At 43.8% G+C, this 24,447-nt stretch overlaps 2 protein-coding genes across 2 annotated transcripts in view; both read left to right on the top strand.

Moving 5' to 3' along the window:
* Positions 1-11,825, top strand: part of LOC141765073 (protein phosphatase 1 regulatory subunit 29-like) — a 266,436-nt gene extending 254,611 nt beyond the window's left edge. Inside the window, exons 7-9 of the mRNA XM_074630927.1 lie at positions 490-639; positions 1,236-2,230; positions 2,769-11,825. Coding sequence (XP_074487028.1) covers positions 490-639; positions 1,236-2,230; positions 2,769-4,371 — 2,748 coding nt within the window. The 3' untranslated portion in view covers positions 4,372-11,825. The remainder of the gene's footprint in view (positions 1-489; positions 640-1,235; positions 2,231-2,768) is intronic.
* mfng (MFNG O-fucosylpeptide 3-beta-N-acetylglucosaminyltransferase) overlaps positions 1-24,447 on the top strand; it is a 513,815-nt gene that overhangs the window by 356,966 nt on the left and 132,402 nt on the right. The gene's annotated exons all lie outside the window — the stretch shown is intronic.

Genomic DNA, 24,447 nt, shown 5'->3' with positions numbered 1-24,447 from the left:
TCCAGATAAGCCAGTGTGAGATTACTATACTTTTCGTTAGAGCAAGAACTGCCACCTCCCGTACATCTATGCTCAGACAAGTTGAATTAACTATTGTTTTGTAATAATGCTATTTGTTTATGTACCGTAGTGGCTTGTTGTTACATTTTAAAATATAAGTGCCAAGTCAATTACCATCTTCAATTTGCTGCGTAACTGATTCAAACTGAAAAACATTCCCATCGGGTGCTTTAATGTTAACAAGCAACTACTCTCCACTCCTAGCACCAACATTTACCACTGCTAGATATCTCAGGCGGGATGCACAGCTGCTTGCAAACAGGCTGTGATTGACAAAACAAATGTATCATTAGACAGCAAACTTGTATGTTTGGAAGTGTAATATGCTCTTGGCAGCTATTTTTGGCGAAGAGTTATAGGTTCTCCTCTATGGCTGCCAGAGGGTGCAACGCATCACCTGAAATTCACCCGCTCTCTTGTCTCCCGTAGGTTCATGACCTGAGGCTGAACGAGAACAAACTTAAGGCTGTGCTCTTTACCTCCATGTACCGCTTCACAAACCTTACTGACCTCAATCTTACCAAGAACGAGATCAGCTACATCGAGGATGGGGCCTTTGCTGGACAAGCCAACCTACAGGTCTGCAGCCAAGAGCACAACTCTGCTTTTATGTATTTGTCCATCTCGAATTTAAAGACATAGTAATGTCAAACAATCTTCTTAAACTGTGCACATACATTCTGTGGTTACATAATGTGTGTTGCCTTTATTGTATAAAGCCCTTTTGAGAGTCTATGCTAAATGGGGGTGGTCATGGAGATGTAAACTGATCTGCATAATGACATCCTCCAAACCACTTACTGTGTATAACAGTTGTGGCGTGCTGTATATAGTTTAATTGCATTTATTAGCTTGTCATAATTTATTAGCATGTCGGTTTTTGTTATACAATGCACAAATTGTTTTTTGAAACAAGTTGAGCTATGACTATATTCTGAAACCAGCCAATCAAAAAACAGGTTCTTACAACCTGTTCATAGGTGGATGTTGAAAACCTTCCTTGTACAGTTGTAGAAATGTGACTGAATGATGTGTCTAGTCCTGATCAAACAGATCCCATTTAAAGAAATTGTAAGAGCATACCTTAAAAAAAACATTGGATGATAATTTAAAACAATTCATTTTGTCATGTTTTATTGAAAAGATCAAGGGGCAACTTTCTCTTTCTGTCTCAGGTTCTCCAGCTGGGCTACAACAAGATGACCAACCTGACTGAGGGCATGTTGAGAGGTCTGGGTCGAATGCAGTGCCTCTTCTTGCAACACAACCTTATCGAGGTCATTTCCACCAATGCCTTTTGGGAGTGCCCCAGCCTCAGCAGCCTGGACTTATCTTCCAATAAGTTGGCCCGTCTTGACCCGGCTACCTTCAATGTCCTCAACAGGCTGCTGGTGTGTGAACTAGCAGGAAACCCCTTCCACTGTGGCTGTGATCTCTTCAGCTTTCTCTCCTGGCTGGAGGAGTTTAACAATGTCACCCACACCTACGACCGCCTCCAGTGTGAAACACCTCTGGAAATGACCGGTTTTCCACTTCTGAGCCCACTGCCTGGACACGGAAGAAATGCCCGTTACACTCTTAAATCCACGTGTCGCGACGGTGTGAAAATAACAGGGCTGACCTCCCAGACACCAGATCAAGATGGCTCAGGCATGGGTTTGGATAACCCGGACCAAGGTCTGTACCACCAACCAACCATATCGTCCACTGCTGACCCCACCTACAACCATCAGATTTCCCTGAAGCTTCAAACTGTCTCCCTCTATACCGCCTCTCTAATGGTGCAGATCCCTCGACCATACAGTAAGATGTACATCCTCTCCCAGTTCAACCACACTATTGCTGTAGACAGCAAACCCCTTAAAAGCAAGAAAGAGGTACTCATTTTGGACAACCTGAAACCGCACACGAACTACACTTATTGTGTGGCTTCCACAAGCAAATCTCAGCGCTACAACCACACCTGTGTGTCTTTTACCACACGAGGTATGGGCACAGAGGACCCGCGAGCCAATCCATCCACAACCACCCACTACATCATGACCATCTTGGGATGTCTGTTTGGCATGGTCATTGTGCTTGGAGTAGTCTATTACTGTCTCAGACGGCGACGCATCGAGGAGGAGAAGCAGAAAGCTATAAGCGTGAAGAAAACTATTTTGGAGATGAGGTACTGGACAATCTTTAATGTTAGTTTAATGTTAATGGAAGTCTTAAGGGACACATTGTAACTCTTTCTCATGACAATTAATTGCTGGAGAGCCTTTACACAGATAGTGACTGCATCTGAAATGTTTAGCCACAACAGAAATGACAACAACTGTGTTTCCCTTGGGTAAAATTGATATCTTTGGAACAGTTTATGCTAAGGGAATCAGCTCATAGTTGCTTTGCTGTATTGCTTTGTTTTGATTTGAATTCTTGAAAAGCCTCATTTATTCCCCCAATCATACTCTTTATTGAGGCTTTGAGCCATGCTATTTTTCATGGTTTCTTTGAGCTTTAATTAAAACAGCAAGGATTCTGTCACCCCATGGCATCACTCAAAGGACATATTAAATCTAATTAACTTAAAAAAAACTATTAGGTACAACAAAATGTTGCAATCATGCTGTTTAGGATAGTGTGCAGCATTATGTACACAATATGAGATCAAATGATGAAAGAAGATGTATTGTTTGTGTTAAAGTGATTCTGTCATTCTTCAGGTATGGCCCAGAGGCGGCTGCGGCAGTGGCCAATGACCCAGGTGCCATGCAGCGTCTCCAGGAGCAAGCTCACCACCAGCACCACCATTCAGGAGGAGCAGGAGGCAAGCTGCCCCAGTCTACCTCCTCTAGCACAGGCATGCTCCACGGCTCAGCCAACACCAGCTCTTCCCGCCTCTCCACCTTGCCGCAGGTGGAAAAAATGGCCACTGCCTTCTCTGAGGCAGTGAGTGGCAAGGGCAACTACATGGATGTGAGGACGGCGGGAGTTGCAGGGGAGGGCAGGGAGGGAGGGGTGGGAGGAGCAGCGATGGGAGGAGAAGTAATTGTGGATATGCGAGGTGGGGGTGATAACGGGACAGAGGCTGGGGAGGATTCGGATGACGATGGCCGTGGCTCAGCATCAGAGATCTCCACCATCGCCAAGGAGGTGGACAAGGTGAACCAGATCATCAACAACTGCATTGATGCCCTGAAGCTGGATGCCTCTGCTAATGTCGCAACCACTGCTGACAATGGCAACTCTTTGTCCTCCTCTCAGCCACTAACTTGCATGACGTCCCTCCCGCGCAACCTCCTGCCCCTCTCTCCGGGCCACCTCGGAGATCAGATCATGGCCTCCTCCCCAAAGGTACATCCAAAGCCTCACCCCCAGCCTCATCCTCAGCAACATCCTCAGCCACATCCTCAGCCTCAGCATCATCCTCATCCTCAGCTACATCAGCCGCCTCACCCAGCTTCTATGGCCCCAGTGCCCCTTGTCATGCCCCTGTCTGAGCGGCCGGGCATCAGCGGTGGGGGGTTCCTCTCCCCTCCTTACCGTGACCCACCCCCAGCCAATGCAGTGCGGCCCATTCAGAGGCAGTTGAGCGCAGACACTGCTGTGGTGAAGAACCGTTGTGGTGGCCCTCCTGCGGGAGCTGTCAAGAGCAACAGGATGTACAGTGTGGATAACCCTGAGCAGCGCAGCGATCCTCCCAAGTACCCAACAGAAAAAAACAGCCCTGTGGGTTGTGGTGGAGGGGGTGGAAGCGGAGGAGGTGGCGGAGGAGGGGGCTGCAATGTCAATGGGATGGGAAACATAAATGGTGGTGGGGTGAGTGTAAATGGGGGCGGGATGGGGTGTAACAACGGGAGTGGAGGTGGAGGTGGATGTGGAGGAGGAGGTGGAGGTGCGGGGGTTGGCCCTGGACAGCAGCAGCACCACTTGGAGGTTCAGCCAGACTACCACAGCTCGGAGCACCGCCACTCCTTCCCTGCACTCTACTACGAGGGCAACGAATCACCCTCACCGGCCCAAAAGGCCTCATTCCTCAAGCCGCTGGGCCGCACCAAGAGGGATGCCACAGCCACCTACTCCCAGCTCTCACCTTCTCGTCACCACAACTACAACTCTGGCTACTCCTCCAGTCCAGAGTATTCATCTGAGAGCACACTGCGGATCTGGGAGCGATTCCGGCCTTACAAGAAAAGCCCCAGAGAGGAAGCATCGTATATAGCGGCAGGCCACGCCCTGCGTAAGAAGGTGCAGTTTGCCAAGGACGAGGACCTTCACGATATTTTGGACTACTGGAAGGGGGTTTCTGCCCAGCAGAAGCTGTGAGCGAGGAAGCTAAGTCGAATGCTGTAAGGGAGATTGCGAGGTTGGATGCCAACAGCAGACTAATAAAGGGGAATAGATGTTAATGTAGCAAGACGGACGATGATGATGTTCCCTCTGAGGTGTCCAGTAACATGGTTCATTCCTCTGCTGGATCCAGAGTTAAAGAGGTATTCTCTCTGGGTGATTTTTTTTAAAATTGATTCTATGATAATCCATTGACATTTTAAGAGGTTGGCTGTTTTCACCACAATACTGAATGATAATTGACAAGAATCAAGCTGTTCACCAGACTACCTCATACTGGGCACTTTGGTCCTCACAGGCTTCCATAGACCGGCTGAATCCCCACTAATGAGCAAAGAAAAGGTGGTAACAAGAAAATGTCTTCTACCTCATTACTGGTACACTGTAGCTCGGCTATCTCACTAGAAGCAGCCCCATTCATGACTTAAGCCCCCCCCATTTCTAATCCCATCAAACCGGCATTCACAAAACAATCATCCCACTGCACCGCCAACACCTGCTCTCCTATAGAAGCATCACTTAGGGAGATAATGAGAGAGGGAGCAGGATGAGGAATTAGGTGCGTTTGTTTTAGAGTAGCCTGAATCTCCCTCTTTGGGGGAGGACATTAAGTGATACTTATCGGGCTAATTGTTCTTCCTGGCAATTAGCCAGTGTAAGAATAGGTCGGGGAGGCTGTGTGTTGAACATGCTTGTCGATTCGAAAAACACCTAACTACATATGTTCAACGGTGTGTGGGCGCGTATATAGTTTGTGCACGCTGGTGTGAGTGATTGTGTGTGGGTGGGAGAATAGGGTTGGGGCTTAGTCGTCCATTATTCTCAGTCTCCTCTACGGTAGCAAAGTGGATAGCTTAGTGGAGATGCTTTGCATATAGATAACAGTCCAGAGTCGTGTGTGTGTGTGTGTGTGTGTGTGTGTGTGTGTTTGGCCCGGCCTGTCTGTCCATCTAGATAGCGTGAAGTAAACCCCCCCTACAAGACCTGCAGGCATTTTTTGTCTCCGAGAACATTTCTTATTTACAGGTGCAGCGTATTTCCTTTGATAAGGGAAGCTATGAGGTAGGAAAATTTACATTTCAATAGTGTGAGTCACGCAGAAATTACTTTAGGGTGGGTTCTGCAGGTTGGCGAGACAGGTGTGAGCTCCAATATTAAAGAACCCAGTAATCACATTTAGGAGTAGAAGCAGATTGAGAGCATGTTAGAGGTTCGCTGCGTTTCATTTTGAGCGTGCCGGTGTTAAGAGGACGATATAGGGGTCCTTGTATCAGCTCAAGGCGAGGCAGCGTATAAACTTAAAATATGTCAAATGCTCCCTGCACTACGCTGTGAGACACGATGGATGGTGAGCAAAGGAATATACTCCGCCTCAGACTGGATGACTCCCCAGACGCTCTGGGTGGGAGCTTGCTGTGGACCAAAGTGCCCTTCGGAGGTCTGATTTCATAAGTTTCTATGACATTTGCTTTATTGGCCTTTCCTTTCCAATATGGTTAATAGAGAATAATGTAGCCCCCAAATGAGCAAGAACATAACTGCCATGGTTTAATTTTGGTTTATTATTTAAGATATGACTTTATGGGTGTTGCAATGAATTCCGTTGAAACTAATAGGAGCAAGGCTTGGCTATTGTTACAGACCAAATGAGAGACTTCATTTATCAGATACGCAAGAGGCACAAATGCTGATGATTCTAACTGTACACATGATGTAGATATTCAAAACAAAAGTACTTCTCATCCATATAAATTATCTTTATGCACCTCCCCCTCTACATCGACGTCCATGCGGTCAAAATATACATTTCAGCTGGACGTCTGTATTTCTTTTTCTGCCCACTTATTCCTATCCTTACATACTATACACTGCCATCCTGACCTCTCGTTCTCTAATGTGATACATCTCAATTGAAAAGGTGTAAATTCTGTTTTAAAATGTCTAATTAATTCATTCTCCTCCGTGTTTTTTTCCCCCTGCGCGCCACCTCTGTCCAACTTAATGGGGTAAATTAATGAGTAATTTGTGGAGGTTGATGTCGTACCATAGTCTGAGGTCAGAAGAGCGTGCTGATATTATTAACTCTGCCAGACTGGGAGCCTGATTGAAATTAATGACGGCTGCCTTCGTCTGCCTATCTTTCTCTCTTTCTGTCCCTGCCTCCCTCATCCGATGTTTAACCATATTCCACCTCATTCTGTTGCCTCTAACTCTTGCGGACAGAAATGGTCCTCAGTAAAACAGTCTAAGGTCAGATTTATGCTTCAACCATGACTGTGCAGGTTATGAGTCGGCCAAGGTGAGCTAGTGTGTGATCTAACCTCCGGGGTGTTATCCTTTTCTCTTTTTGAGTCAGATTGGTCAGGAAGGACCAGTCTGTCAGGCCTGGAAGTCATGCATTTCTATTTGATTTTCCACCGGGGTTAACTCTGATATCATCGCTTTTGACAGGGCTCGAATTCACCCACTATTTGAGGTGTGAGTTTGACGGGGGAAAGTGAAAGCGGAGGATGGCATTTACTCTTTGACCTATAAAGATCTCTGTCTACAGAATGGGGCTTGACTCTGAAGGTCAGGAGATAAATCTGTTGTGAAGTAACAGAAGACGATTATGTTCATGAGCATAAAGAGCATGTTTATTGGACTTTTGACCTAAACAGTTACACTCTAGTGCTTAAGTACACTTTTTTACATTTTAATAGTAATATGTCAGTGCTGTGAGCTCTACAAACAGCTTACCTTCACCTCTACTGTATCGGTGTAGTGGCTGAAATCTCAGACAGATACCTCAAAACCTGGGCCATTAAAATGAAGACTATCTGAACCACTAGATACCTCGAGGGGTAAATGAGAAATAATATGTTTTGTAATTTGGATGAACAAACCATTTAATTATGCCGTAGTGATCTACCCACTCTTTTTTTGCTGTTCCATTGTGTTTCAACTGAATAATGACTTTCCCTCTGACCTCCCTATGTCATCTGTGGCAGCCAATCCAATAGACCCACTAGCGTTCACAATGGGATGTCAAAAGCACGTCATTACTCTGCTATCAGATCAATAGACCTTAATTTGTGGCGGGTGGGACCAAATAAAAAACACAGAGTGAATTCCCCTTGGCGCTCAGTTGGACGGCTAACATTTTTATAAAGAGCTCGGTTTTCTATTTTGGCCCATTGTTCAAATTCTACATGGCAGCTCCCCTATGTGTTAGATCCAAGGAATCACCGATCAATTCGTTTTAGATTAGTACCACAGGCTATGCAAGCTTTTTTTTTAAATAATGGCTTCATTTGGAGAAATGGGGGGGAGAACTGAGGTTACCTACATATACCCTCAAGGGTTTTCCCTTAGATGTAGAGAATAACATTAGCTCAGTTATTCATAAGCACAGTGGGTCCAATTGTCGTAATTTGCTGGAGACCATTACTCATTTCTGTCCAATGGTCCAGTGTTCTTATTTGAACTCTCATGCTTTTATTCAAATCTATACACTTACTCTTGAATCGATTTGTTCTCCAAATTCGTCTGCTCTGTTCTGTTTGTGTAAAGGTTCACCACTGTAATACATTTCAGTCTGAACATACGGCCGAGCCTTGCTCCTCTTCCTCGCTTAATACATCTCCTGTCTTTCTTTGAGTATCTATTTATCCACAAAAGTTATTTTTCACTTGACAGCCAGGTTTCTGATCTCCCCCTTCCTTACAATGTGGGGTGTCTGACTATGGTCCTCAGGGGCCAGAGCCCACAAATTGAGAGTGACAGATGTACAGATACTGTACCGGAGGGATTGTCCGTGTGTCTTCTCTCCAGTCTGGCCAATTAACAACAATGATGAATCAATGTGAAGGAATCACTGACAGTCTCAGGCTTCCAGAAGAAAAACCATCAGGGAAGAATTGAGATGCTTCAACTTGTGGCAGTCTCTGAGGATCAGAGTCAGACCCTCTCTGTCCAGAGTTGTAAATCCCAGAAGTACATTGGAACTGGTAATCAGGCTCTGAACAAAATAACAAAACCAATCACTGGGCCTCTTGTTTTCCCAAGTTGGGGTCACAGAGAGTCTAAGTGCAGGTCTTTGTGATTAACAGGTACTTTGGGCGTAACAGCTCTGGTGAATAGGCAACAAGCTTTTTATTCATCTAAGAACGTGTAGATAATTTCTATATGCCTCAAACTGACTCATGGGGATTTTTACACTGTCCTAGACAATGTTTGCTGGCTGCCTTGGGGACTCATTGCTACACAAGTTTGGTTTCTCATTTTAGTTTTGTACGTTTTTAAAGTTTGGGCTTATTGAAAAACACAAATTAATAGTCACGGAAACTCATGCAACAACCCTCTCGATTGCCTCCCTTTGGAGTTGTAGTTTCTCCCGATGCAAAGCTCTGGCAGAGAAACTGTACACAATGCAATGGTTCCCTGGGAATGGCAGTGAGGTCTCTGCTCCTGTTTAATTAAACTTTTGAATCCGTACACTAAGGTCTGCAGTGGAAACATGAACTTTGTTTTAATGCTGTAAACATTAAAACATTGTTCAGATACTTTGCAGGAGTAAAACCCAGAAGCATTCCTCTTCCTATCCCCTTATGCCCCTTCCTCCTTCACCATTAACAGACTAATGGTGCCTGAACCCGGGCTGTGGACATAACTTTCTGTCACTTTTCCTGGAGTTTAATATCGGTACAGAAAATGGGAGTCTTGGGACAGAAGTTATGCGATAAAGGGGATCCAACAAAATGTCCCTACAATTTTAATCTCCAACTTTGCCCTGGTACATTTATCTCCCCTTACACAATTGTGCATTCTACTAAACAGAATGATATATTTATGTTGTAAACATGTAAAATATAATACCTTTTTTTTTTACATCAGATACATTTCAGAAGCTGCAGTTTGGTGAAGATAAGTATTTTTGTGGTATAGTGTGACAGGGTGGAGCAGTCCTGCTTTCCTCTATAGGGATAAACAGGGAAGGCCAGGGCTTGAGTTCATTACAGCTACTTCTTCTGATGCCTTACAAACACAATAATAAGGCAATTGTTGAACATGTCAATCCAATTATGGTACAGGACCAGTGGTGAGTGGCAAAACAGTATCTTCAGTTTATAGTGCCATACCCATTTTGTCCACATGGAGTCAAACAATCGAGCTGCTGTACTTTGGAGGTAGACTTCTCTTGGGCTGTCATGGATCTTGATAGGCAGAGCCAAACATCTAGAAAGCTTGGATTGGGTACAACATCTCGATCACCTACATGTAGATCGTTTTATTGACAGATGTGCAGACTCGGAGAACGTATACTGTTTGAAAGGCTCAGTTCAGAGCACAAGCATCCACCCTTCAAGAAGCACAGTTAACCAACGAACAAGGCGAGAAATTACAGAGAAGGCGGTTGGATATAATGAAACGGAGAATTCGTATTATGAGCTTGAAAAACAGGCCAGAGTTAGAGTAGCTGACCTTCTCACTTCAGTTAACATGGCCTGTCATTCTCTTGGCATTAATGTTTGTCTATCTCTGCCAAGGAGTATATGTTTTTTTTTTGTGTTTGACTATTACTTATACATGTCACACACTTTTAAAAGCTGTTTTTTCACGTTTAATTATTTCTTACTATTGATATTTGAGCCATTTTTACACATGTGAATGATACTTTCCTACAAATATCTTCTCTGCACACAAACGTACATATTTTGCTGCAGATTTGGATCCAGACTCTACAACATTACACATTTATATTATGTTTTCTATTAGTATAACAGACACCTTGTATTTGTACTCTTTATTTTAGATTGTAACCACTCTAAAACTGCTCTTTGGCTCTGCCTAAAGAAATTACCCTTTTTCCCCCTTCAGAGACGCTCTGCCCCTGATTGACATGTTTGTATCTAACTGAAAACTACACAGGGAATTCAACCACTAACAGTATGAGACCAGCCAAGTTGACCTTGGCCCTGGCTAGTTTCACTGGCTCTAAAGAGGAAGCAGGACTGGGGTTTAACTGCAAACAACGCTGTCTGTCTGCTGTTGAGGTTGAGTCGTTAATTTGTGGATTCATTTTGCGGGGTTGACCCAATCCGTTGATCGTTTGACTCGTCGTCAACCGAACGACAAAAGACTTGACGGAGGAGAGTTCACCCTTGTGAATCCAACATACAACAAAAGTGGAGGAGTTTCTACCGGAGGCCAACTGTGACAAACACACACTCTCACACACACGCACAGACACTAATGTAGAGAATCAATGAATATACTGTACGTGTTTTGAATAGATTAGCGTTCCACTATATGGACATGAAATGTGAGAACACATACAACATATACCTTCCCACGCATAACTGAGTATACACAACACATACATTTATACACACAAACACCTTCCCACACACACACACACACACAAAACATACCATATTCACACCTGCCCACACACAATATGGACTGATATTTCTATCCACGTTTACAGACACAAATGGTCTTAAGAAGTGCCAAAATGGCGAGTTTTATGTGCAGGCGGAGTGGAACCAAACATCTGTAGAAATGAACTTAGTGTCTTTACAGGCCTAAAAGCCTTATTGCTTTTCTTCTGTTTTGTTTTTTGTGTTATATATTTACTGCTCTGCATTCCCTTTCTTTTTTTTATAGTGTTATCGTTCTCATGATCTGTTCAAATCTGTTAACTTTGTGTATGTTTCTTATTGTGAATGTCATACTTGGAGTTCTCATGGGTTCTTCTGATCTGTCTGGCTTTCAAATTGCAACTCGGAGTAGTCACATAAGTTCAATTACATATTACAACAACCGAAGAAGCCCTTTTTTATGGGCACCTCCATCGATTACATACAAGGATTAACTGAGAGCACAATTTTAAACCAATACAATCATGAATATTTAGTATTAGAATCAGTTTTAGAATCAGTTTTAGATTTTTTTGTCTCCAGCTTTACGGACACACACACACACACACACACACACACACACACACACACACACTCACACCCTGAGAGCTGTGTTGAAGAGCTGATAATATGCCTGTCACTGCTGGCCTTTTCAAGGACATTGTTTTTCAGGAGAGGCAGAGAAAAGAAAAAAAACAGCAGGAGAGTTTGAGTGTGTCCTTTTTGGAAGATTGACCTGACTGTACTTTAGTTTTGTATTATCCTCTGCAGTTATGTGTGTTTGCTTCTCAGTGCTTGTGTACTCTCCTGTGTGTGTGTGTGTGTGTGTGTGTGTGTGTGTGTGTGTGTGTGTGTGTGTGTGAGAAAATGTACATGTGTGTACGTATGTGCATTTTATCGGCTTTCAAATAACCTGTCGTGTCTGACAGTGCAGCTCTGCATGAGTGTGTCCTCAACATGAGACTGGGTAGCATTTATAATGGTATGAGTATGTGTGTGTGTGTGTGTGTGTATGTGTGTGTGAGTATGTGTGTGTGAGAGGGATTTTGTTATGATGGTCCGTTCTGTCGTGAGAGTGACGGCTGAGGCTGGGTATCTGAAGCATTTTCAATTAATCTGTATTTCAGTCTGCAGGGCTCTCCGATGAGGCCACGCTCATTCACTTGCTTGCTGTCACTCTCTGACACATACACACACACACACACACACACACACACACACACTCACGCTCTGTGACACATGGATTGTAATTGCATGCTGCCCATTTCACACACATTTCATAGGAACACACACACACGCTCCGAATGCAAACAATCAGCCAAGCATGTCTCACACAAGCACTGGTTGTAATTACACACACTGCCACGCCTGCACACACACACACGCACACACGCACACACTGTTCACTAACACAGACACATACGATAATTTCCTGCCTATTCATGCATGCACCACCACCTCCTCCCTTTCACATCACCGTCATCCCTCCATCTGAGTGAATTCTTCCTCCTCTGTAATGTGTTTGACTCCTGACCCTGCTGCCCCCTGGTTGCCTGATTAGCATTAGCGCAGCAGGTTAGCTTGCACTCTGACAGCTAGCGTGGTGTGCTAGTTGCCCCAACTCCTGCCCTGCAGCGGGGGTGCAGGGGCAAAAATAATTGTGTGACAGACCCCACAGAGGCCTGGGTTAAGTAACGGGGGGGTTGAATATTGGCTTTTAACCCCTGAAATCGCAGGGACTCCATCACAGCTGTTTACTGACTTTGGATTCAGTGAGTCGAGAGAAAAAGAGGTAGAGAGGAGAAAAGGAGAAATGAAGATGTTTAGAGAAGCTTATCTGATATTCTACAACTTGACCTTGACACACAGCTAGGGATGTACCGATCCGACTTTTTCAGTCCCGGTCGATATCAAGTAGCGATCTGATACCAGTGTTTAATTATTAAGCCGTATGCCTCACTGTGTGGAAGATTCTTTTATGTGTAAGACAACATCAGGCTTGACTTAAACATTGCTTTCTTAACTTTGTAAAATACAAAATGTAACAAATAAATACAAAATAATAATAAGATATAAAATAATACATTTTGGTATCGGTGCATCCTGCAGCACTGCAAGAAAGGCACAATCGCCAGGCTGTTCAAATTACACCGTTTAAACCTACAAAAAGTAATGCACTGTAATTCATTTAAATAACACAAAATCATTTTCTATTTAATCCACATAATCGTGAACCAGAACAGAGCGACAAACGCCACGTTGGGAGGAGGTCGGGGTGGATGAGCGGATCCAAAAACACCACACTTTTGCCCAGGAGGCCGGCGTCCGTGTCCCGTGTGAAACCAAAAGTCAACGTTGATTTATTTGTCACATAACTTCCGTACTTAAGCAACGACACTTCCGTAATTATTTTAAACCAAACAACAATCTTTTCCTAATCCCAACCAAGTTGTTTATTTGCCTAAAACTAACCAAGTTTCTTCCTGTGAAGACAGACGTTTATTTTGAAAAAGACTGTATGCCTATAATAAGCAGAAATTGACACGTGTAACGAGACATTCGTAGGAGAAAGCACAAAAAATGAGGAATAACTTTTCATAAAATATCATACAAACCGTTGAGGTATGAGGATACGTTGCAATTGCACATAGCAAGTATTGCAGTTTGACTGGCTGGCTGGGAGTCAAACATACACTTGAGCAAGGCAATGAAGCTGAAAACATCTGTCATGCACCTGCACATTGTGTCAGACTGGCTGCAGCTCCCAGATATGAATTCACTCAGCATAAAAAATACAACATACATTTAAAGGATAAGACTGGTGTTATTTTGTTGTTAGCAAATCCCACGAAGAGACCAGAACCAACAATGTTCTAGTCAGAGTATCACTGCTGCCATTTACCATTAGCTAATGAGTTAATGTAGCACAATGAGATGCTGTACGTTGCTACTCATATAAGTGCCAACATTTCTGATTTGTGTCCACCTAAAGTGACGTAAGATTGCGTGACCTATAGTTTTATCGTGGCTGTAGTGGGTGTGGACAGAGGCCTTTTGCAAGCTGTTTGATTCTGACCAACGTTGTCAACTCTGATCAGTTGTACGTGGTGTTTTACAAAAGGCACAAAGTATGTTCAGATATTGAAAGCCTATTTTTAATTGGGTATCAGGACTCATTTAAGTCAGTAAATCATAATGTGTGGAATACCATCATGCAGCCTCTGGTGTTCCTTCTTTGTATAACAATGCCTTCTTTGTTGCATTGTCCTGGTAAAACAATAGCAAACATGAAAAAGCAACGATTGTCTGCCAAATCCCTGTTAGCTAGAGGGGTATCCGAGTGATGGAAACTTCAGAGACATCCCAAAATACAAACAAAAAAAGACAGCATTATCCAATTGTCTGACAACACCGGAGCCATTCGGTCCCAGCAGAACGTGGCGCGGCGCATTAAAATATTAACAATGGTGTAAAACAGCAGCGGTACGCCACCCCTCGTTCCTTGAGCGTCACTTAAATAACAATTGCTTTGGCAATTACTAACTCTGGAACATGATCCGAGGGAAATGCGTTCATGCTTTTGGTTGCTCCCCGGGGCGAACAGACGCTGCACATTTAATAACACGCATCCAAATAGCGAGAGTCGTGGAAGAGCAGCCGGAATCCGAGCAGATGTCTACGGGGTCCAGACAGCATGTGAGATGTTAGGAAGCAGAGGAGTGCTGTGACTTTCCAGTATATGCTGGATATTGTGCATGTGTTTCTTTCCTGGGGTCGATACTCCTTATATAACCTTGGGTCTGTTACGTTGAGTGGATGAACATTTTGTCTCTTCATTTCTTGGTGCACTCTCCTCCCCTAAACCTGTCTCATCGTCTTTTATATCAGTTAGCACTCCCTTGAATTATTTTTACACCCGCCACTGAAATTACCTTCTGGTATTCATCTGGTACTCACAATATGTGGAGGTGGAAGCAGCAGTAACTATGCTGAAAGGTAGAGTTTCCAGTTAAATAAAAAAGTTAGTTTTCCTTTAATCAAAATGCAATACAATCTGTAATCTCTCTATTTTCTATGATAGCTTTCCCCCCATATGGTTGCTCAGGGTTTCCCCCAGGAAATATGTTAGCAGAGGTGGCTCGTGCACAATGTGATCAATCAATTACTGTTATCTCATGAGCTGAGTCTGACACATCTTGTCTCCAGATCAATTTAGCTCCCATATGACGGTCTAAGCTGTTGCTCATCTTATTACACGTATGGCTTTTGCGGTGCGATCTCGTGCCTGGCCTCGTTTTTCACTGACAGTTCATTTTATTTTCTAAAAAGTGCCGTCATTTCGTCTCATGTTATGAAAGCAGCTTTTATTTCAGGCGAGGAGACCAACCTTGGTTATAAAATGCTCCAAAAAGCTCTGCTGTTGAACAATACGGCAGTCCTTAAAATACACCGTTGCTCTTAAAATTACAGACATGACATTTACTCTTAATGTTTTTCAGTACATACTTTAAATGTGTTTCTATCACTGTAGCTGAAAATATCATAACCTCATATCTGTTGATTATAGCGGAGTTGTTTTACCTCTCCGTCCCCTCACGGCGCAGTGGGTCAGTGGTCCGTTGTAATGTCACGCGGTGGTCCCCCCGGTTGCCGAGCAATCGATTACATGCAGCAGCAGTGGTTGCCGGGGGCGACAGGCGGAACAGTCAAGGTTGCTAGGTAGCAGATAAGAACACAGGCTCTCATTAATTGCCTTCTGCCGGTAGTGGCAAAGAAAGTACAGAATGGTGGATGTTGCAGTGGGATTCAGACACACACACACACACACACACACGTAATAATTCAATGACCCTTCTACACCAGCATCTATCAATTGAACAACATGAGAGGAAGGCTCCGTATGGAGATAGAGAGGGAGAGACAGGACGACAATAGGGGGAGGTTACATAGAAAGATTGAAAAATAATAGAGATCCATAACACAAAATAACTTGTTTATTTTTATTGAGGTAAAAGTAGTGGACCAGGTGGCAACCTCCAGTTCTGAAAAGTGAAGCTGATGCGGAAGTGCCTTAAACCTGCATTCTTCCTAACAGCCAGCAGGGGGCGACTCCTCTGGTTGCAAAAAGAAGTGTGATTGTATAGAAGTCTATGAGGAAATGAGCCTACTTCTCACTTGATTTATTACCTCAGTAAACATTGTAAACATGAGTTTATGGTCTCCATCGCTAGTTTCAAGTCTTCTTCAATACAGCATGATGTTCATTTAGTAAATTATGGTCCCATTTAGAGTCAGATAGACCATAAAGCAGGGGATGCTTGAGGGCGGGGCTACCTTGTGGTTGACAGGTCGCTAACACGGCGGGAGTTGTCCGTGTTTTGGTCTTACAACTTTAACCCTTTCACAGTGTGTTTTCAGTTCATTAAAGATAATTGTAACATTTTGGTCACCTAAAAATGTCTTATTCAGTGTTCGGTTGTACTTAACTCCATCCTCTCGTGTCACTTCTGGTTGCAAAAAAACAGGATGGCGACGGCCAAAAACTTCTTACATACAGTCTATGACTAGGACAAAAGTGTGATGCAACCTCACCCCCTTTACTTCTACCAGACATGTAGAGCACTTTCATAATAATAATAATAATATGGACAATGCTTTAAAACAGTATATGAGCCACAGTAGGAGGATCTGATCTGAGATTATCTTCTGCCTGTCTGGTGTCGACCTGCCCGGACAGCCAAGAAAATGTCAGACCAGAACCTCAACGATGCGAACATCAAACATCTCATGCCCTGGGGGAGTCCTGTCTTATCGAAATCTGTTTCCGAGCGATGAAATGTGAACATCATTATTTTTACAGTTGAAGGCTAATTCGGACGATTTTCTAGTAAAATGGAAAGCCTCAAGGCAGTGATGTCATTCCCCATCAGCTGCGGTCAGACACATAATCTTCATGCTTCTCTGAAAACCGAGCTTCTGATCGTTTTGATTTGATAAAACGAGTCTCCGTGTTCGTGTGCTGTGCTCGCTTTCATCAAAGCTGCGCTTTGAAAAACAACGCAACACCGCTGCCACTGCTTTTTGTTTGTACAGGGCTCTAATTTAACGAGCTACTTCATTGAACAAGCAACGGTATACATCATAATGTGAAACGGGCAACTGTCTTTTTTTACAACCCTCTAATGTATAAACCTGCCTGATTAAACACAAAGCAATATACTGGCATTCTCTCATGCATAACCCACCTGATTAAAAGTGGAACACTGTACACCTGTCTTCAGGCGTCAGTTATCTGAGCTTGTCTTGTTGTCCTGAGTCTATACCCCCGTCTCACCCTGACAACTAAGATGCTCTCGAGTTTGTTGAAAATGAATCATCGGTTCATGGCCGTCACGTCGCTTATTAAAGACACAGTCGTCTCGCACGGCCCAGCGTTACTTTGATAAAAGCTCAATAAAACCTTTTAGCTCGAGCTCGGAGGGAAGACGTTAAGCTCCCAAGACTGTTCTTGGCTAACAGAGGGGGACAGCAGAGCGAGCACGTATAGTGTGAGAACGTTGTGTACTAATATACACCAGCAAGGTCTTGCTTGAGCTATGCTGTTAAATACTTCAAGGCCCGCTGTCTCTCTGCCTATCTCACTCCCTCAACTTGATTAAATCTGCTCACTTTATTTGCAGCAGTTACTGTTTCAGAGTCTGTGATGCCAGGCTTCACTGGAGGATGAGAAGGAAATGTGAATATTGGAGTAAAACATAGGGAGATGTGTCGAAGGGCTTGGGAGAGGGAAATGAAAGGACAGGATCCACAGATACTGTTGGAAGAGGAAGACGTAGAGAGAAGAAGCATTTATATTGAAACCCAGATGGTGAAAGAAAGAAGGGTTAGGGTGAGGGTACAGAACTTCAGCTGATGGAAGGTTAAGAGCTAGACAAGGAAATAAAAAGAAGCTGAAATAAAAAGGGAAAGTAAAGAAGAGATTAACCAAAGCATGACCAAGACTTAAAACCAGGTTAGGCTCTAAACTCGGAACTCGTGTCGTGACTTGGGCGAACTCGTTGGGTTGTTCGTAAAGTTCCAAAACTGTCAGACGTAACCCCTCCGATTGTTTCGCGAAGGCGAGAGGGGATCTCAGATGCCGTTTGATGTACTGACAAGCTATAGCCACGTTTCCATTCACATATATCGCATTAGAAAAGTTGCAAATTGGCAGATTACAGCCATGCATAAAGCGCCAACTTCTGAGAAAACGACGCTGTAGCCGAGTTTATTCGCTTCAAAACAGTTATAAATCAAAAAGCGCCTAATTTTCATTTTCTTTTTTTGCGACATTTCAAAAGTTTGCTTAAAATTTGCTTGACAATTGAATGGAAACAAGGCTAATGATGCATTCACACTTTACATGTTTGGAGATTTGTTTTAACTAATTTTAAATAATGCTATTCAAATTCAGTTGCCACCCAGTGCCAGCACGCAGAAACTAAGAGCAACCGAGTTGAGGAGGACAGAATGATTGCAAAGGAAGATACTGAAAGAGCAGCATTAGTCAGGGCTGCATGCTTGGAAATGTCTCTTCTGTGATAAGGGAGGCAGAGGGTGGATGAAGGGATCGGGCAAATAAAAAACCAGAAAGAGGAGATGACTTAACGGATATCCTGTTGGATATCTGTTTAGAGATGATTACAGACAGGCAGTAAGCGAACAGAGGGTTATGGAAAGCTGCAACAACAAAGACTGACAATCCTGTTTTTATAACTTGTGAGCAAGAAGATAGCAGAGCAAAGAAATGTACAATATACAAATATAAGGAACAAGAGTGAAAGCAGAGTAGAGGCGGATTGGTGGCTGAGGAGCACACCGTGAACTATAAATATTGTGAGAGTGACAGACAGGCGATTTCCCCGGATATCCCTTATCACTGCTGTCATTCCCTTTGGATAGCCTACGACTACAGAGATTGAAACATCCAAGTATGTGTGACACTTTCATATAAATCAATGTCCATTTTGCTGCTCTCTATCTACACAAAGGTTATGAAAGCCAGCTCTGTTTGGGCTTTTTTCTGTGGATAAATGGGTAATCTGCCATAAAGGGTGTTGAGTTGAAGTTTTCTGGCAGCTGTAAGAAAAGGAAAGAGAACCGCAGACAGAACGTCAAAATCCTGGATAGAAAACATACATACAAGTGACGGCTTGATGGCTCATCAGTCACTGGCTGCATTGGGTAGTGTTTCATCATCTGACATCCGTAGCACACACAGAATGTATCGTAGGCTACATTCAGACTGCAGGCAAGTTCCAATTTGTTTTCGCAAATCAGATCTACTGTCTGTTATTTGCAAGTGATCAGATTGGACTTGTGTGTCCAGACGTCCCCGACCTATCTGCATGGGCTCTTTTGGTAGCAACTTTGGTGGCAGAAACTGCGCAGCTTCACTAGTGACGCAGCTTTCCAACGCGGAAGCATTCAAAACAATTGCGCTGTCAAGTCGCAGTGCAGAACTCCTACATTACAGAGTTTGTCTGTTGACGGAGGAGTTCTGCCCCGCCTTACTGCGCTAGGCTGGTATACATTGCAATGTTAGGGGAAAGTGAAAATGCCAGCAGAAAATCTATTTCGGTATCCGTCCACGGACTGTTGTTCTCCCCCATGCGTGCTTTGCTTGTAGTAAAATGGGTTCTGCTCTGATATTAGCAGCCAGAGCGTCTGTAGAAATCAAATTAGAATCAAATTTCAAACCACCTCAAATGTGGTTTGGATCCAAATCGCATTTCATGCAGTTTTTTTGCCGTCAAGAACTTTTAAAATCAATCTGGATACAATGTGGACATGCCGAAAAAACTGATTTGGGTTGGCAGTCTGACAAGACCTTCGACAAAAGTAGACGAGGTACAGTAGCTGTAGGATGATCCTGAGAGCAAATGGTTTTTTTTTGGAGACGGTGGTGTGTTCTGACAAGTTGACATAAATCAATCCGCAAAGTAGCCTTGAGTTGTGTTGCCCTTCATGATGTCATAGGAGTCTACCCATATCACAAGAATGACATCATTGGTTGTCTGTTTGAACGTTTGAAACAACCTATGTATACATTTTCCCATGTCACATGACCTCTTCTGGTCGTGTAAATAACTGTTGTGTGCAGTCAGTGGGGCGAAGCTAGCAGAAAATACTGAAGGCTATTTTATATTTATATTTCTACATGTGTTGAATACAGAACACATGTAAAAGTGAAGGAGTTCAAGTACCTCGAGGTCTTGTTCGTGAGTGAGGGGAAGATGGAACGTGAGATTGGCCGGAGAATCGGAGCAGCGGGGGCGGTATTGCATTCGCTTTACCGCACCGTTGTGACGAAAAGAGAGCTAAGCCAGAAGGCAAAGCTCTCGATCTACCGGTCAATCTTCGTTCTTACTCTCACCTATGGTCATGAGGGCTGGGTAGATCAGCTGCTCAGCAGCTCAATCAAGGAAAGTGCAAACAGGTTCGCCTCATTACATCCTGCTGGACTCTGTTAAGATGTAGGATGATATAGGTGAGATAGTCCTGCAGTAAAGGACACTATATAACGGTTGGTGGGCTCATTGGTATGTGTGAGTGCCCCTAGATAGATTGGGATGTCAGCAGTAACTTAGAGATCTTGTATTAATGGTCTGTTTATTATTCTGTGTGCATTTGAATGCTTGCTCGGTTTAGCTCACCCTTTACTTACCTGGTCAGGTGGTAGGTTCCAGTTAGGAGTGAGGCTGAGAAGATAACATCCCATTCACTGGAGTAAGAGGAGGGAAAAAGGAGTTGGCAGCTTGCTGTGAGGCTGCAGCTTTCTTTTGTTTGGTGTGTCTTTTGCTTCAGTTTAAATGTAGTTTCATTGAATCTCCCGGGTTTGCTCTGTTTCAGTGAACTTTTTCTTAATAAATGCCACTTTTTTTGCACTACTCCTGCTTATCAACCTGGTTCTTCAACATCCCTTTTTAAAGTAATCCAGTGCCACATTCCTTTACATGGGGTTGGCGGCGCTACACGTTGTAAAAATAAAAGACATTACTCTGATTTCATAGATTAATCCTTTAAATTGAGTCCCACTGCAGAGTAGGAGGAGAGACACACTGTCATAGATATGGATAGACAGGAAAGGAGGCATCCAAGAATCCCAAAAAGGAAAAGCGTGTAACGTATTATGAAATACGATAGAGGCAGCTTGTCGTGCTTCAGGCAGAATAGTACACTTAGCATGCAGAGAGGTGGTGGGTGAAGGCGGAGAGAGAGAGAGAAAGAGAGAGAGAGAGAGCACGGGACAGTTATTTGGAGACAGATGGAATGAGATTTTCCTGAAACGATTTGGAGCACTGCTTGGACGATCAACCTCCGCCATTTTTATCTCTCCCCCTTTTTATCAATGCATGTCCCATCTCTCTCTCTCCTCGTCTCCATCACTCTCTCTCGCTGCCTCCCTCCCATTTCTCCCCTCCTGGCTACTCCCACCGCCCTCACCCACAATCCCCCTCCCCTCCCTCTTTTGCAGCTGAAATTGACACCACGTTCCTGGAGTTTCATACGAATGTGCCTGGCATCTCTGAGGGGATGACGAACCGTCAGTGTGTGTGTGTGTGTGTGTGTGTGTGTGTGTGCTGGTCTTTTACGGCAACATAAACCGACACATTTCCATGTGCTAATTTACGAGTGCAAACAAAATAATATAGTGCCATGTGCTCTTTATTGCCTGTGCACAGGTAGCACGTTAGTTAGTCCTTTAAAGTGTAGAACGTCATGGAGGGAGGTACTGTACGTGTTTGTGTGTGTGAATCCATTCCTACTTTCCTCCTTCTTACGAGCGTGTGTGGGCGTTTCAGTTGATCAATGATCCTCCCCTCCATCCTGACACGGGGCTTGTTTTGAGAGCCACTTATCCTGATTGGACTAAATGAACAGAGAGAGAGAGAGAGGGTGGGATAGAGGGAGGAGAGGAGCTAGGGAGAATGAACACCGATAAAACCGCAGGGCGGCGTGCTGTGGACTGCGGGCCGATCCATCAATAGAGGTTGTTAAGGGGCAGGAGAGAGACGGCAGAGTGATGTCTTCAAAACACGATGCGAACACACTCCATGAGACACGCACAGACACACTGAAGGTTTTACAAACTTGGGATTTACACAGTGACACCGCTCGAGTCCCCCAACATAAACAACAAAACCCTGTCACCTGTCAATGAATGCCTTCTAAAGCCACCCATCAATCCTTTTTCTGCTGCTTATCGGGGCCGGGTTGCGGGGGCAGCAGGCTTAGCAGGGAATTCCAGAAGTCCCTATCCTCAGCAACATTTTCTAGCTCTTCCTGGAGGACCCCGAGGCGTTCCCAGGCCAGACCAGATATATAATCTCTCCAGCGTGTTGTAGATCTACCCTGGGGCCTCTTACCAGTTGGCCGTGCCTGGAAAACCTCTAAAGGGAGGTGTCCAGGAGGCATCTTGATCAGATGTTGAACCACTTCAGCTGGCCCCTTTTTGACACGAAGGAGCAGCGGCTCTACTCCGAGCTCCCTCCGGATGTCTGAACTCCTCACCCTCTCTCTAAGGCTGAACCCAGCCACCCGACGAAAGAAACTCATTTCAGACGCTTGTATCCGTGATCTCATTCTTTCGGTCCCTACCCAAAGCTCCTGACGATATATAGGTGAGGGTTGGAACATAGATGGAGCGGTAAATCGAGAGCTTTGCCTTTTGGCTCAGCTCCATGACCTCAGACTTGGAGGTACTGACCCTCATCCAAAGCGTGAGTGTATTTTCCTCATGTAAAACTGTCAGCCCAGTCTTACCAAATAGCATGTAAATGATGCTCTTTGTTGTAAGTCATTTTGTGTGCAATAACAACACCTTTGTTACTTTTGCCGTATCCTGTTTACGCCGTCTGCACTAACTGCAATGCAAATGCATCCGCGTAAATATGCTAAGCTCAGAGCTAGTGACGTAGAATAAAAAGAGAGAGAATAACTGCATGCAATTGGCGGGAGGTTGGTGGGTCCAACAAATACAGGACTTTCAACCAAGAGACCAGTGTTCCTGTTCGTCCCAAAGTGTTGTTGAGTTATTTTGAAGTTATGTTAGTGACGTTTGTGACGTGTTTTTCATACGCATGTTCCGTTGTTTCCATATGTATTTGACTCAGTTGCTGATTTTCCTAAGCCTAAGTGGTTTTGTTGCCTAAACATAACCGCAACCGTTTCACATTAACATCAATGGCATTAAATGACATGTGAAAAGCCGTTTCACAACGCGAACCTAAATGAGACGAAAAAAGCTTAAAATGCGTCATCATGACTCTGGGAATGTCCTTTGTCCTTGTTGAGCTATTCATTTATACGCCTTCCCATGAGATCAGGTTCCAATTTGTACAACATATTTCAAACACACAGGCATTACAGTTGGTTTGCTTTGAGTTGCCTCGACTATACAAATTCGAAGCTGAGATGACAATGATATCTTCTGAAGGTACCTGAATGTCACTGTTTAATGACAGAACACTGTGCTTTTAATTTGCTGTGCCATGTGCCAATATAATAACAGACACAGTGAGATATATATCAACAGACATGGTAAAAACACGGCACCTGGAAAAACAGAGAAGGGAAGTTCAGGATAAACAAAGTAACTAACACTAACTAAACACATATCTTGCACATCTACTGTCTAGAGCTACAAGCATTGAATTGCAAAATCAAATTAAATTGGCCCGCTGTCTCAGTCATCATTAACAGTGTTATCAGCCACAGCTGTTGCTTGTTAGCATGTGATGTCCCTCAGCTCTCCTTTGGGATCACAATGTATCCTCATCGTTAGCTCTGCCACTGACGTCGCACTGTAGCGACGTGACAGTACATCGGAAAAAAACACGTGTGTCTGCAAAAAGTTCACAAACCCAAAGGTGAACGTTGGCTTGCTGCGCAAAATAAATGTGAAATTGTGAGAGGAAGTATGAAATTGGGAACGCAGCAGAGATGAGAGGGCGTGACATATTTAGGTTAAAAAGTTTAGGTGTATCAATCAGAATAGAAAAGAAAATGTTATAGCTCTTTACACAAGTGGTTTCAGGACAACAAGCAGCGGTTATGAGTTGAAATATTGAGTCTAAAAATATAGAAAAATGTATCAATTTATATTTTTCTTTTGAGAAAGAAAGAAGCTTCATCAAATAATAAATCCAGCTACACAATCTCAGAGGAGAGACAAATTATAGGTTCCATTTCATGTGTGCGCTGGTTTAGAAGCAAAAGATTGGCCTGGGAAAATCTTCCTAATAGTCTTGATTGGTTTAAGATTTACACATTAAGATTCTCACCACTGCACAGATGTGACTCAGCGCTCCCACGGCCACTTTGCATCTTGCACGTCTTTATAACCAGACGTTATTTAACACAAACGACACACTGTTCAATGGTTTCTGTCTCCACAGTTACAGTAGATTCCTATTCAGAAGAAAAATGCTTAAACGCTTCTCAGAACGTAATCACATAATTGTGTTTCATGAGCTTTGTGTATGACCTTAATCACAGAAGCCTAATCAGACCTCTTAGCCCACATCTCCAGCTGTTGCCATGGCGATGGCCCCAGGTGGCACGCTTGGTGGACTCCAAATCCGCCACATTTTCTCACGCTGCTGAGACA

The sequence above is a fragment of the Sebastes fasciatus genome, chromosome 3, assembly GCF_043250625.1.
Source record: "Sebastes fasciatus isolate fSebFas1 chromosome 3, fSebFas1.pri, whole genome shotgun sequence".
Lineage (NCBI taxonomy): Eukaryota > Metazoa > Chordata > Actinopteri > Perciformes > Sebastidae > Sebastes > Sebastes fasciatus.
Note: the sequence above shows the minus strand (reverse complement) of the source record. Positions and strands in the feature narration are given on the sequence as shown.